We start from the raw sequence: 19,811 nt of genomic DNA, 5'->3' as shown, positions 1-19,811 counted from the left end.
ACAAAAAAAAATACAGATAAGAGCAGCATGCCAAAGCCACTTATACTATGCATAGCATTACGGGCTGGCTTAAAATTAACTTAAGATTAACTAAGCAATGATGAAATCAGTGAAAAACATTAATGTAAACTGATTACTATAAAGCACAAGTGAGTATTACAAAGACAGGTCATATGGTTGCATGCATTGTTGTAAATTCAGTAGAATGGAGTATTCTGTTAGGTAGTGTATTTAAAAAATAATAAAGTTAGATTGGGTTATAGGTTTAACATTTATGTGATATAATTGTGAGAAACATTTAAGATATACAATTTATAAGGTTCAGTTATTCAGTATTTATTTGGTTTTGGGTGATACATAATGATACATAATTTGGTTTTATGTAGAAAATGAAGTGTACTTTAACATAGGCCAAGTTACAGTAATTCTGTTAACTCTGTTGCCTCTGTCCATCTTATGGTAAAAACTAAAAATCTATTATCCTATTGTTAAAATATTATTTTGTAAAAAGTATTGGTTTCATTGGCTGTCTATATCTTTCTATATTAAAAGAAAAATAAAAAAATTTGAAGTCTTCCCTTCCCGAGACTCGAACCCAGACATGGTGGTGATAACAGACCTGTCCACCCAGATGCGCGCACACATTCCTCCACCAATAATTATTTTAACCACCTATCTGCACACATCTATATCACGTTACTAACACAATATGGTCAATGGAATGTTTACGGTGAAAAATGTGGAACGCTTCACGATTTTGCGTGTCATCCTTGCGCAGGGGCCATGCTAATCTTCTCTGTATCGTTCCAATTTTAGTATATGTACTGCCGAAGCAAGTACACTGATGTGTGGAATATTACCCGTGAGGTGATACCTGTCTTGTTAGGTTTTGGAGAGACAATATGTCTATATCTTTTAAAGTGGTTTTGAATAAGTTTATAAATAACAATAAGTTTATTCAGGTATACACAAATACAGTTACATAGATTATCATACATAGCAATATATGTGTAGAGATCCTGGGATAACCCAAAAAAGTTAGGCAGATGTTATGGGTTTATTAAAAGTACATTATATGGAAAATTTTCTAGGGTGCTTACCTGTATGTACCTCAACATTATATACATACCAGTAATCTCATTGGGAGACAATCATATTGTTTACCGTAGTCACCCCGTGTAGACATGTGAGAAAACTGAACCACCCCTGGTGGCGGCAAGTGGTCCCCTCGACCTCACAATCTTATCCATATCTATCCGAGACCAGTATGGATTGGATAGCACCCACAAGTACGGTGCTACTAATTAATTGTGGACTGTATAGATTATATTAGTTTAGCTGAATGAAGGGGGGGGGGTAGGATACACCTGGATACATCCATCAAGGAAAACATTTGTACATAATCCCAACACTTACCAGATGTTCTCTGGTGGTCATTTGATGTAGCTGGATCACTCATAACCTATCTAATTACAACATAACACAACTGGCCAGCATAAGTTTGTTATAACTAGAAGGGTTACTTAACTGTGGGTGATTGATACTCCTTATTTCTTCCATTCACCATCTCATTTTCGATGTCCTGCTACACCGACACGGTTCTCATTCCGGCAGGACGAGGTATCCGTCGGTTTGTCCCGGTTTAGAAATCATGGATCAATGAGCTTCACTTTCCTCGCCTCGGGAACAACAAGGTCTAACGTGTTCACTCGGAGCAAGGCGACTTATTTCACATCCCGCATTCTCTTAACTCAATGTTATTATCACTGATTACATTAACATTCACAAGACGATTTAACGTCTCATAATTATTATACACATTAGAGACCACTCCATTAAGATCTGAGACCGATGAGTGATGATTAAACCAAGGGTAATTTTCCCCAGGACACAGTCCATAGTGACGCGTCAGTCACCTGGTCCTACCCCTATTCACACGTTTTACCACTCTATTACCGTGGTCCCGTAAATCACGTTCCCTCACTCTCCACCAGGAACAGTTACGACACTTCTTATTATGAAATGAGGCCTATATTAATCCTTAGGCAGCCGTGAATGCCAATTTCGTGGTTCCATGCTTTCCCAGCTTCCTCACCACATTCAAAACAATCCGCGCCCCTCCCATGGCCCGAGTCGCCCCAAACCCCCACACATCCGCACATGCGCAAAGGGAACTCTTGGTTCTACTCTATTTTCAAATACATTTTTGACTCATATCAACACATTAAACACCTATTAGGCGCTATAGCTTCGGAAAATCAAAAATTTTCCACACTGCGGCCGGGCGGAGGTCGTTGCTAGACGACTTACATAATGTGGAGTACAATTTTCCCGTCTTCACTGGCCACCTGGCTTGGGAACTCTTGCATTGATATTTACATAATCACCCATTAATTCTTTCCACCTGTTAACTCCTCAGGTAGGACTCCATCCAAAGTACACTCAAGCCTCCATGCTTCTGGTATTAACAATTTCCCTCTTATTGTAAGGTATGACACTAAGTCTATGCTCTCTGGGTTAATTTGTGGGGCATACTGGAATTATGAGACTTTAACAATAACAAGTCTCTCTCAGTATCCCAAGTCAGCCCCAGCACATTACTGCATATAGGCACCAACTCCATGGCCATCCATATTTATTGAACCCTCAAAATGGACTAATTAGTGTTCCATTCTCTCAGGGGCATAAGCCTATGCTCCCTGGATTAATTTATTGGGCATACTGGAATTATGAGACTTTAACAATAACAAGTCTCTCTCAGTATCCCAACTCAGCCCCAGCACATTACTGCATATAGGCACCAACTCCATGGCCATCCATATTTATTGAACCCTCAAAATGGACTAATTAGTGTTCCATTCTCTCAGGGGCATAAGCCTATGCTCCCTGGATTAATTTATTGGGCATACTGGAATTATGAGACTTTAACATTAACAAGTCTCTCTCAGTATCCCAACTCAGCCCCAGCACATTACTGCATATAGGCACCAACTCCATGGCCATCCATATTTATTGGTAATTCTGGACGGTCGAGCTTCCACGGAAGTCGCACCCAGTAATGTCCAGATTCACATTTAACATCCTTCAGGTATTGTTCCTGAGTAAAGGAATCATTTTGACTTAACTCATTTATATTAATCCCTATGCTGTCCAGCTCCCACTATCGTAAGGGTTCTTGAATGGAGATATCACAGGTTGAAAGTAGACACACTTGTAGGATGGTAGATATATTGTCAGACTGAGATGAGAGATGGAGCCCGGTGCCAAGCCTGTTCACGTCTTGTAGGTCTGCCGCCGAGTGAGAGCGGGACAAAGGGATCACTGCCCATGTGTATGCCTATGACGTCACACAAAGCCAAAGGCCTACGAGGGATCTCGTGTCTAAAGCACAGGGATGATACTAATATGCTATGCTATATAATACTGGGAATACAGGGATCAGCAACTATGCTGACAGCTCGGTCATGTTACGTATGTCGTCCCGACATACACTACTATACTATAGGCTGAACAGGCAGGCGGATCTGGGCTGATTCTATACAATAACAAATGCATATATAACTTAGAACTAATGGATGGTACAACATGATTTTGACGTAATGGGTGTTAACGTAATCATTACAAACTATAAGAACAAATCATTATACAATATGGATGGAATTGATCGATCGATCTGTATTCATGCACTCTACGGATTCTGAGGAAGAATAATTATATACAAGAAGTGTTTAACAGAAAGGCAGATTCGGTGCACGCAAATCTAGACTGTTAATTCTCAGAATACGGAGGGAACGTGAACACGTAAATTTCTGACAAACTGATCAGCTAATAATAAAACACACAATTGACAAATTCATTCATCTCGGACATCTAATTATACAGACTATGTACATTTAAACCCAATTCTGCGAGGGTAAGGTTTACGTATGCAGAATGGTTATCATCTCTGGGAGGGTCGAATTCCTCTGCAATGGCTAACACATGCCTTGACTGAGAGAGATCTGAAGGAATATCTACAAAAGATACTTGCGGGTTTCTCATTACTTGTCGAGTACGCAAGGAGTAACGACATTCAGGTTGAGTATCTGACTGAGTATCTGAGGTAGAGAGTACAGGATCAGGAGGATTGTCAGAGTCTGTCTCATTAGTCTGGGTATCAATATCCTCAACATCGCATACTAATTTCATATGATCTAAATGCGATTCTTTGTATTTGCCAGTACTAATTTCTCTAACCTTATACTTATTTCCAGTGATATGTTCAACTACTCGATAAGGTCCGACAAACTTTTGATCAAGCTTTGGCATTGCAGACGTTTTGTTAAAGTTAATCAGCATAACTCTCGAACCTACTTTGATTTTAGATGGCTTTGCTCGAGTGTTTGCGACTCTTGTAAATTCTGCTGTTGATTTATGAAGTGTTTCACGGATTCTTCTAAAAACACTTTGAGCTAAGCTGGTACGAGTTGCTACGAAATCATCAGGGTTGTAATTAGGTTTCGGAGTAGAATATAACAACTCATAGGGTAAACGCTTGTCTACACCATACAATGCATAATGTGGAGTATCACCTATGGAAGCATTGTAAGCAGAATTTATGGCACACTGGACATCTGGTATAACTTCATCCCAAGTTTCACTATTGGGGTTGATAGTGGCTCTCAGAACATCAAGTACTTTCTTATTTGTTCTTTCGGCTAACCCATTGCTGGCAGGATGATGAGGAACAATGGTGGATTTAGAGATCTTGTATAAAGTACACAAATTTTCAAGAATCTCATTACAGAATTCACCTCCATTATCTGTTACTAAGGACTTTGGGGTGGTATGCCTGCAGATAATGCGTTCTTTAAACGCTTTAGCTACTGTCTCTGCAGTCTTATCTGCAATAGGAACTAGCTCACAATATCTGGTGAAATGGTCTACCATAACACACAGATGTTTGTTGCCTTGGAGGGAACATTTAAAATTAGTTAACAAATCAAGGGCAACTCTTTCCCACGGTTCGCTAGTGGTTGGGTACACTTGGATTGGGTTAGGACCATTGACATTTCCTTTATGCTGCATACAGACACTACATTTCTTAACATACTCGGAAATGTCAGTTGCCATACGTGGCCAAAAGTATTTCATTCTGGCTTGTTTCACAGAACGATCCATACCAGGGTGTGCAACACCTGGTGCATCATGAACTAGCTGTAGAGCTACGTTCACTAGTGACTGTGGAATTACTAACTGGTAAACTCTTCTGCTTGGAGTACCCAACTCGGCTGTTCGATACAGTAATTCCTGACTCATTACAAAGTCACTAATGGGTGCTGGTGGCTTTACAGCAAGAATGAGATCTTCCTGGAGAAGGAATCGAATCACACCAGACCACATGGGATCTATTCTTTGTGCAGTTTTGACATCCTCGACAGTAAATGGAGGATCTGCAGTAACTACACTAACGTGTCGCGATAAAGCATCTGCGACTACATTTGACTTGCCAGGTAAATGTTCAAAAGTGGGATTGAACTCTTGGATAGTCAAGGACCATCTGGCTAACCTTCCAGTAGGCTGTTTGTTCTGGAATAAAGGTATCAGTGGCGCATGATCTGTCAAGACATGAACAGGGTACTGGTAAATGATGTCTCGGAAGTGCTTTAAAGACCACACTATTGCTAAAGCTTCTTGCTCCGTTACTGTATAATTACGTTCAGCCTTCGTAAGGACTCGGCTAGCAAATGCAACTGCGTTGTACTTGCTATCAGTCTTCTGAGCTAGTACGGCACCTATGCCAATGGAACTAGCATCAGTTGTCAGATAGAAGGGCTTAGAAAAATCTGGGAATTTCAAAATGGGAGCAGATGTTAGCTTTTCTTTTAGAGTTTGGAATGCTGTTTCTTGACGGAAGGTCCAACTAAAAGGAGCATCTTTCTTAAGCAACTCAGTTAGAGGAGCAGCTATGGAAGAAAAATTAGCAATGAAAGATCTATAAAAACCTGCTAAGCCCACAAAGGATCTTACGGCATCAGCGGTTTTGGGAGTTGGAAAATTTAGTACTGCTGTTACTTTACTTTGGTCAGTCGTAACCCCTCTAGGAGTGACTACGTGACCAAGAAACTTAATTTCTGATCTGAAAAATTGGCATTTAGACAGTTTGATCTTTAAATTTGCTTCTTCAAGCTTTCCAAGTACTGTATCAAGTCTTTTCAGATGTGTGTCCACGTCTTCGGACATGACGATTACGTCGTCTAAGTACACCATAAGTGCTTTACCTATCAGACCTCTAAAGATATTGGTCATGAGTCTAGAGAACGTGATAGGAGACGATCGTAATCCAAACGCCATACGGAGGAAATGATAATGACCTGTGGGAGTGGAGAAAGCTGTTAACTCTTGGCTGTCCTCGTGAAGAGGGACTTGCCAAAACCCTTGTAACAAGTCTAGGGTCGAGAAGACTTTGTTATCTCCGATATTGCGTAAAAGGTCACCTAGTACAGGAAGTGGGAAACGATCTGGAATGGTTTTCGCGTTTAACTTCCTAAAGTCAATCACCGGGCGCCAAGTGCCATCCTTCTTAGGCACTAGGATCAAGGGCGCATTCCAGGGTGAATTGCTATGTGCAATAACTCCATCATTGAGCATTTGATTGATCAGTTCCTCTGCGACAGCAACTTGTGAATGAGGCATTCTGTACGCAGGTATGTAAATAGGTCTAGTACCAGGTTCAAGTGGAATACGATGGGACAATAAGTTCGTTATACCCATCTTCTCACCTGGTAAGGCAATAGCTTTACGACGTTTGTTCAACAGAGTCAACAAACGCTTGACTTCGTCTGGGAAGTCAGTAGGAGCTAAGTCTTTCTCCTCAACTGGTGAAACAGATTGATCCGGAGAAGTGGATGAGGTCTCCCCGGTAGAAATAGCACCGACCCACTGGTCAGGTGACACGTCATCCTGTACTTGAACAGGGTAAGGATAGTGAACTAGGTCAACGAGGTTGGTATTTGCTCTGAGACGAACACTGTGACCCAAAGTGTTAGCAAGGAGTAAATGGATCTTACTGTCTCTTACAATGTGTAAGGAAGGTTCAACAAATAAACCTTTGACCTTGCAGGAATCACTGTCAACTAGGACGGTATCACCATCTGGAACATTAGGAACAACAACAGACACTCTAGTGAGAGCACTAGCCGCAACAGAGACGTCTTTCTGCAAACGGCATGTGACATCAACAAGAGATGGCATTACTAGTTCCAAGTAATCGTTTTCTGACAAGGCATCCCCTGTGGAGAAACTACTACTCGAACTAGCAGTCATTGCAGGGATAGGCTGTGCACTCAAGGCAGTCTGAGTGTCCTCGGACACTTGAGGCAACGGAACACTATCCTGCAAGTCTGAAGGTATAGGTGGAACACTAATGGGAGTGACAGAATTACTAGTGCCTGACCGCTCGGCTACGTTAATAAGTAATTCGTGGATCTATAGGAACTTAATCTGAACTTCACATTTAGCAGCACTTTAACAAATCTCAGATACAAGCTGTGAGAACAAACACATTGCTCAAGGGCTAGATATTGTCTTTCAGTCAGTAAGGGAATGTTGGTACTGTGGACTGATTCATATTGACTTTGACTGGAATGATACACTAAGTGAACGTTCAAAAGTGACTGGGACATCTTCTCAGTGAAAATACTGAAGGGCATAAGTCAAGAAAAATGGAGAGAATGACACAATAAGCTTAAATGGAAAAAAATGCTTAACTATTCTGCATAAGTAATTAAAAATTTACAAGTTACACAGTAAGCAAAGAACTCACACAAGAATAATATGCAACTTAACAAACACTGAAAATCAAGAGAACTTGTACTTTGCTCAAATCTAATATGCTCAACTTTTACTTTAAATTGAATAAATGGCACAGTGAGTTGTCTTTACTTTCAATGCAACAAGGAAAATACACAATAAAATAATAAAATGGACTCAATAAACTTGAGCAAAAATTAAAACAAACACACAATTCACTGAAATTAAAAAAAAAATAAAATGACAGACAGAATAAAATACTATGGACAGAACAGAGCATAAGAAACTGCACTGTAAGAAACTGTATTGCACAACACTGCATAAAATTTTCTGCAAGAAAAACTTTAATAGCAACACAATATTTGCACAAGAATTATTGCAAAATGAGTCTGTGTGCAATAATTAAAATTATAACACACAAGAAAAGAAATATATCAAGGAATGAACACTTTAACTCTTAACTGCACTTAAACAACAAGCAAAAGAACAATTTACTTTAAAAGGAGAACTTAAAAATTGCACTAAGAGTGAATTTGTTCAATAAAATATGAAAAATAATAGGTGCTAAAACACACAACAAAAAGAAATACAACACTTACAGTGATGCAGAGCACAAAACATCAACATAAACTCAGTACTAGAATTTTCTTGCAATGAAACTTGATGTTTTTAAAAAAAAATTTTGTAAACAGATTTCTTGCTGGAGCTTTAAAAATGGCACTATTGTCTGTGGAAATAAGACAAATTAAACACTGGCTGAATGGAAAAATATGAACACAAGAATGTTCAACACACAGGGAACAAACAAAAATACACAATTGCTAGGAAGAAAAAAAAAATAACAGACAACACTGAGTTGTGATGCAGAATATGAGGTGAAAAATTTACTGAGTTAATTCACTGGAATTCTGAAGTTTAAACACAAGTTCTATACTGCTCATATGTTGCACACACAACAAAGGAAACACTAAGTACTTACTTCAAGTGTATAAAAAGATACACAACACAACAGATATAAAATAATGCACGAAAATTAACACTGAATTAAGGAGATTAAAAGAAATTTATGCAATCAGTACATGATAAACACTGAGTCTGATCAAGAGTCACTGAATGTCACTAAGAGAAAAATTCACTGGGAACACAAAAGAAATGTCTCAACACTCGCAAATGTCTCTAAAAAAAAAAATATTATAGCTGTAACACTTGAAAAAATGAGATTGATGGATTGTTTATATCGTCTTGCTGCTGTCCTCTGCACAGATGATCGTAGAATTGCGCTTAAATCGGCGAGAGACAACACACAGGAGGCTTTTAAAGATGGCGCGCCACTCTCTAGCTCTTGACCCCCTATGTGGTCCTTAAAATATGGTGCTACAACCCTTAGCAGAGCACCAAAACACTGATGAGGTAGGTGAGTTGTAATGGCCGACTGTAGTTGGGTTTGTGGGTAAAGGCTGAGCGAGGCGTCTGAGACCGGCAATGGTGCGACACACGTGATCGTGAGTGGCTGGGCTTATGGGTTGAACGTCGTAAGCCTCACTGAGAAAACCCACACTGCCGCGAAGATAATTCTAAGCCGGCTGGCTTAGAAGAAACCCACGAAATACTACAACACCACAAGGATGACAAGGAGCACTCAGAATGCTTGGAACTTGAATCACAAGCGATGAAGGCTACTCATGTGGCTTGCTTGAGTACTGGGGTAAGACACCTGGGTTAGTTGCTAGCTGGCTTATCTTAACCCTTCACACAGAATAGCTTGATAACTTCACACGATGAGCACAGCAGGGGTGGAAGCTGGCTTGGCAGGCAAAATAATTGGATGGAGTAGGCTAGGCTGGACTGGACTCGGGTGTTCTGACTCCCCCACCACAGACTGGAAGCTGGCTTATTTTGCAAACTCGGGTCAACCCCTCGGGAGTAATGCAAAAAAGCAGGAAACACTAATACAAAGAGACTGACCAGTGAATAATGTAGAAGCTGGTAGAGTAGCTGGCTTGAGGTAGCTGGCTGGGTGAATCTCGGTAGTCGGTAGGCCTACTGGTCACACGAAATGGCCGTCTTGCTGGTCGACAACTTTATCTCCAGAAATCGCTGTAATCGTCAGAATTACAGGCTCACCGCTGGCACCATTTATCGTAAGGGTTCTTGAATGGAGATATCACAGGTTGAAAGTAGACACACTTGTAGGATGGTAGATATATTGTCAGACTGAGATGAGAGATGGAGCCCGGTGCCAAGCCTGTTCACGTCTTGTAGGTCTGCCGCCGAGTGAGAGCGGGACAAAGGGATCACTGCCCATGTGTATGCCTATGACGTCACACAAAGCCAAAGGCTTACGAGGGATCTCGTGTCTAAAGCACAGGGATGATACTAATATGCTATGCTATATAATACTGGGAATACAGGGATCAGCAACTATGCTGACACCACAAATTAGACTGGTTCAACATCATTCTCGATAGAAGAATACTTGTACTGGGTTGACCTTTTATGAGCAAGACACCGTGACTGTATTCACTACTTCTAGTCATTATTACTAGGCGGTAGTCTGCCATAATTTACATGGCCCGTACCAGTGTTGAGGAGAGTGACGCCGCATGCTTTTGGATTTATGCCCTTTATCCTGAATTATTACATCCAACGCCGGCAAGGCTACCTCAGCTAGGCCATCATTATTGCCATTAGCTGCAACCTTTACATCAGTCACTGTAGTGTCAGGGTTATTAACATTATCATTATTGTCACCATTATTATAAGAATCACATACAACCCTGCACATAACTGTATGGAGCCTTCCCTTGTTGCATTGATAGCAACTGTTCAATTTGGTATGACAATCCTTTACATTATGATTGTCTAGACATCTGATAAATCTGTCAAGTTCTTTCATTCTTTCCACTTTAATATCCCATGAATTATAGGCATTACAATTTTTAGTGAAATGAGTACCCTGGCAGAAGAGGCAGTCTCTCTTTTCCTTGCCTGACCTCTTATTAACTGGGTTACACTTACTGAGGTACTTATTCCTCTTACCTTGATGTGAGGAACCACTATTACTGATTCCTGACTTGATATGTGCCTATTTAACTCTTAACTATGATTATTACCACTGGGATTATTTTTCCTTTTGAGACTTGACAGATACTGCAGAGTCATTATGTGTTATATCCTTAGAACTGTTTGGCTGACTGGTCTGCAATTGAACAATTAATTCCTGCCGACCTAGTCTGATTTCCTCCAGACCGTACTCTGGAGGTTTTGGCAAACCCACCCTTTGCATTAATAGGTTGATCAACTGCCTGGCTTACACCCTTTAATTTATTCAAAGCCTTACTTTTACAAGACAGTTTTTCTTCCAATTCGTAATGTTGATTAATTAAAACATTCATTTCCATTCCATCTGCACAATTCTCTAGCAGATCTCTTTCACAGTCTTTAAACCACAATTTGTACCAATCAAATCTACTCTCTAAATCATCTAAATATAACTTTAATTCATTAGGGTTCATGGTTCTTTGATTCACTAAATCAAATGCCTTCGTCACATGGCTTTTAATAGCCTGTAATGATGCTTTCATTACTCTAAAATTCACGGACTTGTCAGCCACATTAACTCCATTAGATCCAGTCATGGTTAGAGAATTATTAATCACTGATTATACAACTTAAGTAGGCGCCTTACAAGAGTAATTCTTGCACTTTACTCTTGTATAAATCCTAGCCACACATGTGCTAGCAATTAATTGGGCTAATTATCATCCATCACACGATCGATTAAACTTGTGCACCTTATACCCACTTCCTTCAATCAGTCACTTAATTATTAAGTAATTAATTCAATTAATTTTTTCACTGATTGCATCCGGTTCCGGAAGGACCAGCGGGCAGATATGGAAAATTTTCTAGGGTGCTTACCTGTATGTACCTCAACATTATATACATACCAGTAATCTCATTGGGAGACAATCATATTGTTTACCGTAGTCACCCCGTGTAGACATGTGAGAAAACTTAACCACCCCTGGTCGCGGCAAGTGGTCCCCTCGACCTCACAATCTTATCCATATCTATCCGAGACCAGTATGGATTGGATAGCACCCACAAGTACGGTGCTACTAATTAATTGTGGACTGTATAGATTATATTAGTTTAGCTGAATGAAGGGGGGGGGTAGGATACACCTGGATACATCCATCAAGGAAAACATTTGTACATAATCCCAACACTTACCAGATGTTCTCTGGTGGTCATTTGATGTAGCTGGATCACTCATAACCTATCTAATTACAACATAACACAACTGGCCAGCATAAGTTTGTTATAACTAGAAGGGTTACTTAACTGTGGGTGATTGATACTCCTTATTTCTTCCATTCACCATCTCATTTTTGATGTCCTGCTACACCGACACGGTTCTCATTCCGGCAGGACGAGGTATCCGTCGGTTTGTCCCGGTTTAGAAATCGTGGATCAATGAGCTTCACTTTCCTCGCCTCGGGAACAACAAGGTCTAACGTGTTCACTCGGAGCAAGGCGACTTATTTCACATCCCGCATTCTCTTAACTCAATGTTATTATCACTGATTACATTAACATTCACAAGACGATTTAACGTCTCATAATTATTATACACATTAGAGACCACTCCATTAAGATCTGAGACCGATGAGTGATGATTAAACCAAGGGTAATTTTCCCCAGGACACAGTCCATAGTGACGCGTCAGTCACCTGGTCCTACCCTTATTCACACGTTTACCACTCTATTACCGTGTTCCCGTAAATCATGTTCCCTCACTCTCCACCAGGAACAGTTACGACACTTCTTATTATGAAATGAGGCCTATATTAATCCTTAGGCCGCCGTGAATGCCAATTTCGTGGTTCCATGCTTTCCCAGCTTCCTCACCACATTCAAAACAATCCGCACCCCTCCCATGGCCCGAGTCGCCCCAAACCCCCACACATCCGCGCATGCGCAAAGGGAACTCTTGGTTCTACTCTATTTTCAAATACATTTTTGACTCATATCGACACATTAAACACCTATTAGGCGCTATAGCTTCGGAAAATCAAAAATTTTCCACACATTATATAAATTTAACCTATGTATGATAATTGTGCTTATGTAGACCTGGACCTAAATATACTTACTTATTATTCTGTACAGAGTTCTTGCAAGAAGAGAGCATTAGTAATCTGGGTATATGACTCACGAAATCGTAATGACACGATTGCAAACAAACCATACCACGGGTGGGATAGAACCCGCGGTCAGTCTGGAGTTTTGAGACTCTCTAATCGCGAGTTCTATCCCCACCCGTGGTATGGTTTAATCTGGGTATAGGTTGAGGAAGCGTCATCACCACATAAAAAAACATGATGGAAATAAGTCTGAATTTTTTTGGGGGGAGGGGGAGGGGGGTTATCCTAGGCAACCTAGACATATGTTGTTATGTATGACAATTTATGTATGTGTATTTATGTGTACCTATACCTGAATAGGTTAGGTATTTGTCAGGAAACAGGAAAGGTGTTCCCTGATGCAGGTCTTGGATAATGACCCGCCATTGGAGCTTTTGATCATCTGACCGAGGCCTTCCGCTGGCTTACCCCTCCACCCCTTTAAAAATATTGGTTCTAGTTATAACCATCTGTTTATTATACCTACATAAACTTATTATGTAGATTTAACTTAGGAAGAACCAGTCAAGTCACAGTTTTATTTACATTAGGATCATTATTGATTCGCGTTGCTTTTATTTCCTCGCCTATTTTTTTTATACCAAAATTGGTTACACTACCTTGATCTCTGTAACACTTTACAAGGTTAGAGAATGAACTTGCTTAAAAAAATCAAGGGGAAAAAACAATAAAAATCAAGGAAGGTGGTTTTGTAGTTGTACATCTTGATGCGGGTGTAGGGCTCTTGAGCCAAGAAACTTGAGCCCACCCTCTTAAGTTTAATCAAACACGATCACCTCTCATTCCCCCAGGCGCTGTATGACCCTTACAGATTTACCGCTACTCATGAATATGATCATTTTTAATTTTGAATGGTGTATCACACACAAACAAGTAATATAGGGACTCTAATGGCAATAATTTACTTAGTTTAGCTTTATGGGCTATTCTAGGTAATTAACACATATGTTAGTAAGTAATACAACTATAAACATTTAAAATTATGTAATGTACTTATGTAATGTATTTAATGAAGGGACACTCTCCAGTTTAAGTAAGATTACCCTACAAAAAGTACAGTTTTCTTTACATAAGAAGCATCAAAGAAAACTGGAATATATTCTGTTGCATTTTTTACTGAGAAGAAAATTGTGTTGCGTGGGAAAGTTTAATAAGATATCTAAATTATATGCCTTTTTCCATTCAATATTTGATCTACGTTAATATTAATTTAAATCATTATCATGAATGTTTTAAAAATAAATAATATACGTTGCTACTTATGCCTAAAATTACCCTTCTCTTAGATCAACTCTTATTACCTTCTATGACCCCCTACAGGTTTAGTGCTACTATGATTATAATAAGTGAGTTGGTCTGAATTTTTGGGTTTGAAGGGAGGTGTTGAGGATGCTTGGTTCGTCTGACGAGGTTCTTAGTGATATAATAAGGACCCCAATGGAAATGCATAAAAGACCAATGGAAATAAGCCACTTTGACTTTCTTGGGTTATCCCAGGTTCTCCACACATATGCTGCTATGTATGATAATCTATGTAAGTGTATTTGTGTATACCGGAATAAACTTACAATGATGGATCAGCTTCTCACGTACACACTCTAGGCTTCCATAATACAAATAAAGGCTAGGATATTTATACTTGTGTCACGTCGTATTATTTTATTTGTTGGGAAACAAAGCGAGGGCTTCCTGACTCGGGCCTTAATGGAAATAAATCAAGGGCCCCAATGGAAATAAGTCAAGGGCCCCAATGGAAATAAGTCAAGGGCCCCAATGGAAATAAGTCAAGGGCCCCAATGGAAATAAGTCAAGGGCCCCAATGGAAATAAGTCACTTTGACTTTTTTGGGTTATCCTAGGTAATTTACACGTTAAACTACGTACTTATGTGTACCTGTACCTAAATATACTTACTAATGACCCATTACGTATACTACTAATCAGATTTGATTAGAGAAGACAGCTGTTTTAACGGCCTTCCTCCATTTAACTTGTAGGTCTTAAATCTAAAAAACTAAGGCTTATAGCAAAATATCTGACTACATAATTATTATTGTTGTTATCTAGCCAAGGGGAAGCAGTAAATCCGCTGGGGTCTTATAGCACCTGGGGAATAGCAGGTACTTAAGTTTGATGCTTGGAAGAGTACCAGTACCGCTGTCTTCTTGGATTAATAACCCTTCACCAGTATCAGTATTAGATTACCTTGATAATCATCATCTTCCAGAGGCTGGCCGCGGGGAATTACCCGTAGCCTCACCACTTTCTTCAGCGGGGGTCGTGTGCTGACCTGGCACTCATACGACCCAGCGTCCGATCTCCTAACACCCGTCACTCTCAAGAACCAGGTCTCCGTCTGTTCTTCAAAGCTTGTGGAGAAACGTGGGTCGTTGACGAGGATGGAGGTGTCTATGGCAATGACTTGATTGTTGTGGAGTCTGGACCAGGTGATGGAGTGGGCGCCGAGGTTCTGGACACGACACAGCAGAAAGACGTCACCTCCTGCCTGCACGCGGACCACAGATGGGGTACTGTCGTCTATGCTGGTCGAAATTAATCCCTGACGGAGTTTCCGTTGGACTTTAACTCGCCTTCTTAACTCCTCGTATTTCCCCGTGTTGGGAGAGCGCTTCTGTCGCCCTGTTTCTGCACTTACCCATATAATTTTCTCTGTCTCTCGGTCTATCCCCGCATTGCTCCCTGTATCTGCAACTATTTCCGCTTCTTTTCTTATCTCTCCCTTTATCCCTGCCTCTCTTCCTATTTCTGCGACTATCCCTGCTCGTTTTCCTGTGCCTGTAACTATCCCTGTCTTTCTTCCCTTCTCTAAGATTATGCCTTCATCTCTTCCCTTTTCTATAACCATATTCAACTCTCTTCCTGTCTCTGCAGCTATGCCTGTCTCTTTTCCTCTCTCTGTAACTATCTCTGCATCTCTTTCTATCTCTGCAACTATACCTGTCTCTTTTACTATCTCTGTATCTATCCCCGCTTCTCTTTCTATCTCTTCATCTATCACTAGCTTTTTGCCTATCACTGTACCTTTCCCTCCCTCCCTACTTCTCTCTGCAACTATTCCTGCCTCTCTGTCTCTCTCTGCAGCTAGTCCAGCCTTTCTTCCTATCTCTTTATCTATGCCTATCTCTGCAACTATCGCTGCTTGTACCGGATTCCACGTCTCTCCTGGAACTAGCTGCTTCCATGTGTCTCTTACCGCCTTTCTACGTGCGTCCATTTGGCCTCTGGTCGCCTTTTTGGCACAGGGAGCCGCCGATGACCATTTTCCAGACACACACAACACCACCTTCATCACTGGCCCGCAATTTATAGCTGCGACTCGTCCGCCCAGGACCATCATAGCCCTGGAACCATCAGGATATTTCACTGCAGGACAAGGTAAGTCCGGTGGACCCCCTAGTGGGACCCCAACCACTAGGATACACAGGCACAACACGGGTAATATCTTCGACATCCTGCGTTACGAGAGTCTCGGCTGAGTGGTTGAGGGGAGTAGACGTGTGCTGGGGATCTGGACCTACTAATTCACAGGCCTACCCATTTCTCCCGACTGATAAGTCATCATTAAAACTCCTACTGTTGGAAGACAGCTTCAGTGTTGTGAGAACTCTTATGTGCGAGCTGTGACTAAGGATATACCTAGTCAAACACTGGAAATAGTTTTCCTTTTTGCAAAGGCCCTCACAGGCCTCTGCTTCCCCTCTGCCTTTCATTTGACCTCAGCCTTTCGCCTCTATCAACATAGAGTGTAGAGGCGAATTTTGCTAGTCCACTGCTACTCATGCCTCTCAAAATGCTCACAACTCATCGCTTTGCCAACCTGAGGAATAACGACGAATGTGCAGTCCTAAGTGAGTTGGTAACCCAGGTGTCCACACACTGAAAATTCGTCTTTCACTCCAAGACACATGTGATAGAAGTTCTGCAAGCTTGGAGTGAGTAACAATCTCTACGAGTATTGCAGTGTGTGGTAACTCTTGAGAAGTCTGCCTCAGCCTGTGACCTTGAGCGAGGCACTGCATCACCTGCCTGAGACTTTCGCCCATATTGACTATGTGAAGAAAGGCGAATGTGCGTGCTCAGTTACCTCTGCTGTTCTCCTGTATCCCCAACTCTCGTCCTTTAAACTCAGCCGTTCGCCTCTATCAACGACATGCAGTGTAGAGGTGTATTTTGCTGCCCCGCTGGTACTCGAATATGTGAGTTCCGCAAGTGCTGCAGATTTGTTGTAACTATTTGCATGAGTGGATTACGCTGACTTAGGACATTGTGCTACCATCAGTACCTACGTAGGCTTAAAATGAGTGAGGAATGTCTGGCCTGCTGGGTGACCTTGAAAATGGCACTATAAGACCCGCATGCCACTTACACCCATACTGCGTGTGTCTAGAGAGGAGAATGTCCCTTCCTCGACTTTCCTATTCACCGGTATCCCTTAACTCGTCGCCATTATCTACATATGGGATAAGGGCGAGTTTAGCTGATCCAGGCCAAACAGCGCTCCAAGCCAGCCAGTGAAGGCCAAGGCTACATCTGTTCTGAATCCCAGAATGCCTTTGTGAACGTTCTACAGTGTTCCGGCCGTACCTTCGGTGTTGTGAGAACTAGTTCTTATGTAGTGAAAATTTGTGTCATTCCAAGACACGAGTGCTAGATGTGTTAAGTGCTGCAGGTTTGGAGTTAACAAGTAGTACAGGGTTGGTAACTCTCGAGACGACTGTGGGCCCAGTGAATGACCTTGAAAATTGCACTGCGACCTGCAGGCCACTACACCCATATTGCCTGTGTCTAGCGAGGTGAATATCCTTTCCTTGTCCCTTCTCCTTCCTCGATTTGGAACTCAGCCGTTCGCCTCTATTTGCTTGTGGTCTAGAGGCGGTTTTTTTGCCAGACCACATGGGTGCTTGAGTGCCCGTGTCCTCTGTGCCGCACTCCGCTCATCTTGCAAGTGTCTAAAAATAACAAAAAGGCACAATACCGTGACTGGAACGATACACCATTGACTTTGTCAATGGTCCAAGTCAGACCGAAACGTCGTCGTAAGCTTCTCTCTTTTATGTGCGGGTTATTTGTGTATTGCGAGTGTCTCCTGTGTGCCTGCCTGCCTGCCTGCTGCAAGCAGGTGTCCGGGTGGTTGGCGCGGGCTTGGTGAGCACAGTCAAGCAAGCTTGAGGGCAGCACTAAAAGCTAGCCAGAACAAGCTAAGGCAGCCTGCAGTAATAGCTGTCCTAGGGCCCAGCATGTCTGTATACGTTCTGCAGTGTTGCTGGCATACCAGTGTTTCCTGTAGTGGCTTGAGAACAATTTGACGAGCATTGCAGTGCTGACATTTGAGTGGGACATGCCAGAGGTTCACTTATAAACATAGTAAGCTTGTGGTGATTGGCTTGTACACAGTGAACATTCATCTGTCATACGTGTGCTAGAAGTGTTAAGTGCTGCTTTCCCCAACAGTTAATTGTCACTTGTAAGCCTGTATTAAGACTTTAAAAGGCTCAGAGTGTACTTCAGTGTAGTGACTCCTTACATTTGATAAATCAGTGTAATACATGCTCTGCTCAGTGTAACTGAACTATTAAATACGGTTACATAATTAAGTTGCTTGTCCTAGTGTCATTGCTGTGTTTTCTAATACATTTTCTCGTTCAGACTGAAACTTTACTGCTAAATTCCCAGTAATATTTCAAATTGCAGTGTTCATCTGTGGTGTGAGTGTGTAACTTATGCTTTGTATTTTTACTGTGAACAAGCTTACTGCTGCATAATGTTCAGTTTCATGAATACTTTCTTACTTGAGTAATTCGGTTACCTTTCAACTGTGTTAAGCAAGAGTCAGCCTGTTAACATCTATGTTCCTTGCCATCTCATCTAGTGGGTCTAGCGCCTAGTTGAAATTGTAATAGTAACAATTTGCAATCATTATACTTCTAGTTATACATTGTGTAAATTGTTTTAGACTATTTGATCAACTGGATTGTAGTGTTTAACTTCTGATACACCAATTTAATGACTGCAGACACGCACTGACACATAATAAACACATTAAAACGCTGGTAACTCCAGAAGCTGGGCCTAGTGTGTGACCTTGAGAAGTTGAGTGTGTTTATTACGACCAGCGGTGTACCACTCTCACCTATATTTACATCAACAAAAGTGTATTCTAAGTGATAAAGTGTACACTTGGTGTACTTGGTAACACTTGTCATACATAGTAATGCGTGTGTAAGTGAGATTGTTTAGGTACTGGTTCATCTATCTACAGCTGCACACTTATGCTTGCATACATGTATAACATAGTAACGTGTGAGTTACCCAGGATGGACCAAGGAAGTCAACCAGAGTGATTTATCTCATTGTCATTGTAACATCACCTATTTTTTTTTTTTTTTTTTTATTTTTTTTTTTTTTTTTTTTTTAGTAATTCTGTTTACAATCTATGGTTGGGATAAGAGGTTGTCTTCAGCATTCATTGTGATGTCTGCTATATTATTATTTCAGTGAGGTACATTAGGTGGCAGTAGCCTGAACTATCTCAAGTGGAAGTTATCATTTGAACCTCATGTTTAATGTGATGTATGTCAGAATTCTAATTTTATGCTCAATATTACCTACTTTCTCTCTCTCTCTCTCTCTCTCTCTCTCTCTCTCTCTCTCTCTCTCTCTCTCTCTCTCTCTCTCTCTCTGTTCATCTTTGTAATTTGTGATATGGTGTAAGACCTCGCCTGTACCATCCATTATATCATTATATGTACCATATTATTAACACACATACAAGAGGTCTCTGAGTGTGTTT

General features: G+C 41.0%; 1 protein-coding gene and 1 non-coding gene across 2 annotated transcripts; both read right to left on the bottom strand.

The window, feature by feature from the left end:
• Positions 1-733: 733 nt before the first annotated feature.
• Positions 734-840, bottom strand: LOC128706002 (U6 spliceosomal RNA). The gene has a single exon (XR_008409800.1). It is a non-coding gene; the product is annotated as a U6 spliceosomal RNA (small nuclear RNA).
• A 13,941-nt stretch (positions 841-14,781) lies between these two features.
• Positions 14,782-16,945, bottom strand: LOC128691843 (uncharacterized). The gene has a single exon (XM_053780761.2). The coding sequence runs from the start codon at positions 16,470-16,472 to the stop codon at positions 15,171-15,173; it is 1,302 nt and encodes a 433-aa protein (XP_053636736.2). The 5' UTR covers positions 16,473-16,945; the 3' UTR covers positions 14,782-15,170.
• Between the last annotated feature and the right edge of the window lie 2,866 nt (positions 16,946-19,811).

This window comes from Cherax quadricarinatus, unplaced genomic scaffold (assembly GCF_038502225.1).
Source record: "Cherax quadricarinatus isolate ZL_2023a unplaced genomic scaffold, ASM3850222v1 Contig1345, whole genome shotgun sequence".
In the NCBI taxonomy this organism is placed as follows: domain Eukaryota; kingdom Metazoa; phylum Arthropoda; class Malacostraca; order Decapoda; family Parastacidae; genus Cherax; species Cherax quadricarinatus.
This window is presented reverse-complemented; position numbering and strand designations above follow the sequence as displayed.

What these genes read in the sequence shown, in the direction of transcription:
- LOC128691843 (XM_053780761.2), bottom strand. Translation starts at nt 16,472, where the DNA reads ATGTCGAAGATATTACCCGTGTTGTGCCTGTGTATCCTAGTGGTTGGG.